This window comes from Glycine soja, chromosome 14 (genome assembly GCF_004193775.1).
Source record: "Glycine soja cultivar W05 chromosome 14, ASM419377v2, whole genome shotgun sequence".
Lineage (NCBI taxonomy): Eukaryota > Viridiplantae > Streptophyta > Magnoliopsida > Fabales > Fabaceae > Glycine > Glycine soja.
The window spans coordinates 8,428,364-8,435,219 of record NC_041015.1 but is presented as its reverse complement, the minus strand read 5'-3'; the positions used below and the strand labels follow the sequence as shown (position 1 = coordinate 8,435,219).

Genomic DNA, 6,856 nt, shown 5'->3' with positions numbered 1-6,856 from the left:
TTAATATTAATTAACTTTCTAGTATAATCACCTTTAAAATTTAACCATAGTCAACCATTAAAATCACCACTAGTACTAAGGTGATAAATTTTGAAATATAGGGAGATTTCAATACTAAATTAAAAAATAGAATGACCAATTTGATAAAATAGAGGGACAAATTTTACAATTAAACCTAAAATAAAATATGGAATTGAAAGGAAAAAATTATTTAGAAAAAATTCAACTTCTAGTTATAATGCATTGAGAAGTGTTAGGTACTCATTCTATCATACACTTCTTTAAACATTCTTTCTCTAATTCGTTAAAATTTATCAAAAATTAAAATAAAAAATCGAGAAAGTATATTTAAAGATCATGTTAGATAATATATTTCTAACATTTCTCTATTGAGATTACAAATATTTTTTTATCATAATTTAAAGTTTTTAACTTTCAAATTATAGTAATAAATTTACTATGCATGAATGAATAGGATTGGGCAATATAATACTCATGCAAACCTTTATGATAATTACCCACACCTATATCTATTTAATAAGTTTCTTACTATTATAAGTAATTTTTATGGTTATCCATCATATCTAGATTCAATTACCATCGTTAATGATGTAATATACTAATTTTTGTTTCAGAAGCATAAAAAAATACTATTTTTTTTTCATAACCAAAGTTTATAAATTTATTAAAAACAATAAATATTGACCACTGATTTTTTTTTCATTTTTTTGTGAAATAATTCCCTTTATCATTTGTAACTCGTAGTGTACATGATCAAAAACAAGCGCGTAACCATAAATATAGTCTTACCAAAGCAAACCTACAGTTTCATTTGCAACCCAAAAGAGGTCCATAAAGAATGCGACGGAATGTCTCTGTAGCATGTCTTTCTTTTTTTTTTTATGCCTAAGAATTAAACTCAGGTATTAAAAGATTTACGACAACTAAACCCTTTGATTGTCTCTATAGCATGTCTAATCAATCGAATAGTAAAAAACTCTGATTTCCGATTTGTTCATTTGACAGTAATTGAATTATTTTAGAACTAGTTACAATTAAATATATATTAATTTAATATAAACTCATAAAAGTTCAGTAAACTTTTAAAGTAACACAATTATATCTAGGGTAAAAAACACTTTGTCCCTTCACCCTTACATATAAAATTAAACATGATACATCATAATTTTTTTTCCATCTAATTTAATAGTTAAATTTATCGGAATCAGATAAACATTGTGCACAAGATAGTTCAAAGACTAGAAGTATCAAATGTTACCTTCAAAATTCAAATAGGGCATGGACATCAAATATTCGTGTAACAAATGCAAACTATAAAGTGAAAATACCAATTTTAGCAATTCTAGGAAGCTCCATCGTGAATCTACATGGTTTGAGCCTAGTCTTGCATCACGTGTGACCCATTATGATGAACGTTCTCAAACCAAGAGATAATGCATTAGTTACCATCAGAGCATGATGTGTGTTGTTGGATTTATGTTATGGTTTTGAACTTGTTTTGTTAATGACTACTATAAGTAACTAAATCCACCATGTGTTGAACTTAATTGCTTCCCATATTTTAATATAATTTGTATTTTCTTGCCTATTGGGTTTGTTATGTTACTTTGAATGTGTGTTGGGAAAGTGTCACTCACAATATGATCCTAGTTAGCTAATTGACTAGAAACCATAATGAAATTAAATTATTTAAATAATGTCACTAAAAATTAAATCTGATCATGGAGTTTAGGATAACCAATCATAATCCCTTCACTCTTAATCAAGAATTAACAATCTTGTTGAAACTTCTTGATTTTCATAATTGTAGCCTAGCATGACTATTGGAGGTGATAATATAGGGGGAAAAAAAATATTAGCATTGCGTGACCATTGAGAACTACTAGATTAAGCATACCTGATTGACAATCAGAAAGAAACATGAGTTATAAGGAATTGGGTAATATTAGTGATGAAAGAAACATAAATGAGGTTTGCCATATTTATTTACAAGGGAAGGTGGCTGTTTTCTCACTTTCAGATGCGAAAGATTCTTGCACCACTAAGGTAATATTACTTCTCAATCTTACCATTCAACTCATTAAGCTCTTCTTATACTACATGAAATGTACACCAGATTCCTAGACAGAGAAGGACAGAAATAAGACATTATTAAGAATATGTAAGAAAACCTTATGTTCTCAATTATGCTTCCTACTAAGTGCTAGGAAACTTTTTAGCTTTTAGTTTTAAAGCCATTATCATCATTTAACATGAATGGTTAAGCTTGTTTGGAAAAACCTGGGAGATCTCAGATAGTGACAGCCTATAGTACAAATGGACCAGAGCATGATTCAAATGACTTAATAGTTAATGCACTTTTAATTGATCAATGGTGTGTAATAATAGTATACACATTTCGTGGAATAAAATTAAACTGCAGTAAACATCTTGCTCTTACTTGGACCAGAGCATGATTCAAATTACTTGATAGTTAATGCACTTTTAATTGATCAAAGGTGTAATAATAGTGTACACATTTAGTTGAATAAAATTCAACAGCAGTATACATCTACTCTTACTTTTTTCATGAGCCGATAGTACAAGGAGATTAGCGATGGAAACTGACATTCAGATGTGTATTATGTTGCCGTGAACATGCAAACCATTACTACCACCGCCGTACTAATGATGTGAGCAACTACAACAGTAAACAATGAATTTTGTATCAGGATTCAGTATCCAATGCTCAACAGATGGCTATAAAATTCATACAGTTAAGTTAATGATGGCTATACAATTATTGTTATATGGTGATAAAGAAAATATTAGTATGAGTAAAGTTTTAAATTATTTGCACAATTAGTTCAAAGTATTTGGAAATTGTGCTGAAGTAGAAATTAACAGTATATAGGCTGTGTAAATCTCACTTATCATAATTATAAGCTTCATTGATAAAGAAAATATTAGTATGAGTAAAGTTTTAAATTATTTGCACAATTAGTTCAAAGTATTTGGAAATTGTGCTGCTGAAGTAGAAATTAACAGTATATAGGCTGTGTAAATCTTACTTTTCGTAATTATAAGCTTCATTGGTATTTTTGGCAAGAACAAGCATGGATTCCAACAGCTAATCAAATTGCTGTGCAAATCTCAAGTTACTTTTGTATTTTCTTCTCAATTATGGCTTTTAAGTTATGACAGCAAACAAGAGCATTCATAATAGATACATCAGCTTTTAATTCAACATTTTCCCATTAACTCCCAGTTTATTGTGTATTACAAACATAAATTCATGGATACAACAGATGTAGTAGAGGTGCAACACATGTTTAGGTTTATATAAATGCAATTGTATCGGAAGACTTTTAAGAAGTCTCCAAGAATGAAAAACCTATTCTTTCATACCAAGCTTTGTAATGGAACTAGAAATAAAATATCCTGAGATCTAACAAAGATGAAAGGGTTATATACCTCAAAGAGTTCAAAGGGACTGCCACGGCGATAGTCATCGCTCTTCTTGCTATTGTCAACGGGAAGAATAGCATATAATAATGCTCTGAATGTGATAAGTAAAACAGCAGTGCTTCCCAGACTAACAAGTACAAAACCATAATTCGGTAGATGACCTGATGCTGCTGCCCTTATTACTATTCCTATCTGCCAAGAAGTGAAAAAGAGATAAATGGGATCTGTTTTGTAAAAGGTCAATGGAAAAAGAAAACAACTGTGCAACAATACATACTTTATTTTTCCCAGTATGGAACAATTAAATTCCCATCTATCTATTTCAAAATTATTATGTCAATCTTAGAGAAGAAAATAGTAATGTCAATATGATTGTGTACTTGGGAGACAAGATTACTAAAATATAATTTACTTACTACATGTTTCTATAAATGCAAAGCACCTGTATTCAAGCTGCAATTACCAGCTGAAACTCAATATAATTTAATTACTACCTCTTAAAGTTGTACTTCAAATGAAAGAGCTAATTTCATCTATAGCTGAATTCTTTAAGACAATAGTTTGGCACGAAATCAGTTTACCAATTCAATACAATTCACTTACATTGCATATCATTTTATGCACGGTAAATCATTTCATTTCAAGGAATGCTCTCCAATTCATGAAGTGTTCCAAAGACACATTAAATTTTCAGCAATAAGCAAAAGTGCCAATTAAGAAAGTCAATACAACAACTGCTCATGCTAGGCCACAACTTGTTGAATGATGTGTTAGATTTTTTGTGGATTAATATTAATTAATTATTAGATTGATTTAAGATTATTAAACAATATTTGTGAAAACTAATATTATTTTATTTCAATTACAATGATAGGTATTTGTAATTTGGACTTATGATGTAAACTGATCTATGATTGTTTGGGCACTTTGTTGTCCAAACGAGGGACCTCTGCTCCCATCATTTTTTTTTGTTGGTGAAAACCTCTGCTCTCATCTGATGGCTATAAAACCGATACTCCATGACACTTTTGTATGCACAACTTGTGGAAAAATCCTATTTTTTCCTCATTCTTTTCTTCTATGGGTTTATACCAAGATTGCAAGTATCGATTCAAGATTTCTTCCAAGGTTATATCAAGGATTCAAGATTGTGGAAATGGATTCAAGCTTCCATCCAAGTACACACATTGTAAAAACCCTCTTAGATTAAATTAGCATGGTGTGAACATATTATATTACGCATCTTTGTGTAAAAAAATCCAAGATTTATTTTCTAAAATTCTATCAAGATGGCCGCAATTAAACCAATAAGCTTCACACCAAAAAGCAAGCATTCAGCTTACAGGGATCCCAACAGCCCATGACTTGGTAGTAGCAACTACACCCTTGTAGAGACCATTCATCCCGCGGCCATCCTCCCCAAAACCTCCAAGGAAGTAAGCACCCAAAAACCACCCTGCACACCATTGAAAACACACCCAATTTTCAAGCCTCAGACTCTCCAAAACACAAATTCCACAATCATGAACAAAAACAAAAAAACAAGGAAGAAAGCACCCAAAAACCACCATGCACACCGTTGAAAACACACCCAATTTTCAAACCTCAAACTCTCCAAAACACAAATTCCACAATCATGAACAAAACAAAAAAAACAAAAAAGCAAAAAAAAATCCAAACACACAAACCCGCTATAAAAGGATCTGCAGTGCGCAGAGTCTCAAGGTCCAAAACAGAAAGTCCATGACTGTATCTTCCAATCGTCGCAAACACAAACAAGGCCAACACATCCGCACCAGCTAGAAGAGCCACACGCCTACAACACATGCATGATAACCCATTTGAAATTTTGCAACAAGTTTTCTACTTTCTGAATAAAATCGATAACTTGAAGGAAAAAAACAAAAGTTACCCCCATTTTTCAAAAGGAGGAGAAGAGGTGGGTTTCTCGAACTGGATGACACCCTCCAATGGAACATCCTCGCCAGTCACGAAAACCGTTTGGTCAGTGGCAAAAGGAGAAGGAGAAGAAGAGGAAGTTGAGGGTGAATCTGAGTCAAGGTTTCCCTCTGCTTTGGCGAGTGTGAGATGAAAGGGTCTTGTGGAGCTTCTTCTTCTAGGGATGAATTTGGGTGCAGGATTGGAAAACGTTGGTGGGTTTGTAACAGTGATGAATTCGGGAAGAGACAAGAGAGAAGAACACTTTGAAAACATGGCTCCTCCACAATGAACTTGGATACGGCTAACCAGTATCATTAATGCTCCTCAATACTGTGTCTGTGTTTTCTACTATCTCATCCACACAACATGAATCATTGCGTTGTAAATATTGGCATCACGTGCATTTTTGGACAGTTTTTTCTTCTGAAAAGTAGTATTTGAAAGCGAGTTTTTATTATATTTGTTGTTACTCTAATTTAAAAATTAAAAAAAAATGTCTTATTAACAAATAAAAAATAAATTTTAAATGTTTTGTCACAACATGTCTGGATTGAGAGTGATAGGACTCGATATAGTTAAATAAGATTAAGTGAAAAAAAATATATAATTAAAAAAATAAATCTCACTAAATATTAATAGAGATTAATCTTTAATAAATCTAACACTTAATAAAAAAAAAATGAAAGGAGCAATAAACTAAACTAACATATATCCGAGGGATGCATGGGATAATTATTTTAAGAGACGGAGTTACTTTAAGGACTTTTTTTAGTTAAAAAGTCATAAATTCATAATTGAATTGTTTTTATGATTATATGTTTGCGTGTGTGAACGTTTATGCATGTGTAATCATAATAAATTTATTATTTTTTAAAATATTAAATTGAAACAATTTCAATTGATTATATTATACAAAAGTAAAAATATCAAATAATTTTTTACAATCTCATTTATTACGACTCTTGATCAAATTCTCTATTTGGACAATTTCAACATTGATCAAATTATTTTTTTCAATCAGAGTTTCATCATAATTCAAGAGTGGTATTCTGTAAAATAATATGTATTTTTCCTATAAACTCAAATGAACTTGAAAAATAATTTTATTTGATATTTTTACTTTCTATATTTTACAATTATAAATTTTAATTGTTAATTTTGAAACAGTAAAACTTTTTAATAAAATAAAACTACAATCTACAATCAAGGCATTGTATAATAGCCCGTTTGCACTTGAAGCATCAATTTCCCCTTTAAAGAAAATTTAAAAACCTTTTATATCTATAAAATGAAATTATTATTTAAAATTTAAAAAGAAAATTATAATTAATAAGATCAATTCTAATTTCAAACTTTAATTTCATACTCAGTTCGAAACATTAGAAAAACAGTTAAAGATTTTTTATCCATAATATTCTATCTTGTAATTCAACTAACTAACAATTTA

General features: G+C 30.3%; 1 protein-coding gene across 1 annotated transcript; it reads right to left on the bottom strand.

The window, feature by feature from the left end:
• Nucleotides 1–2,350: 2,350 nt before the first annotated feature.
• On the bottom strand, nucleotides 2,351–5,781 carry LOC114385482. The gene is made up of 5 exons (XM_028345587.1): nucleotides 5,381–5,781; nucleotides 5,157–5,284; nucleotides 4,812–4,924; nucleotides 3,475–3,660; nucleotides 2,351–2,701 (listed from the first exon to the last, which is right to left on the bottom strand). The coding sequence occupies exons 1-5, from the start codon at nucleotides 5,722–5,724 to the stop codon at nucleotides 2,672–2,674; spliced, it is 801 nt and encodes a 266-aa protein (XP_028201388.1). The 5' UTR covers nucleotides 5,725–5,781; the 3' UTR covers nucleotides 2,351–2,671.
• Between the last annotated feature and the right edge of the window lie 1,075 nt (nucleotides 5,782–6,856).

Bases quoted from the DNA above. Each gene is read 5' to 3' on its own strand.
- LOC114385482 (XM_028345587.1), bottom strand. From the start codon at position 5,724: ATGATACTGGTTAGCCGTATCCAAGTTCATTGTGGAGGAGCCATGTTT. The intron at 4,925-5,156 runs GTTTGTGTGTTT...AATGGTGTGCAG, and splicing joins TGCAGATCCTTTTATAGCGG to GGTGGTTTTTGGGTGCTTAC. The intron at 2,702-3,474 runs GTATATAACCCT...TTACTGTTGTAG, and splicing joins GTCCCTTTGAACTCTTTGAG to TTGCTCACATCATTAGTACG.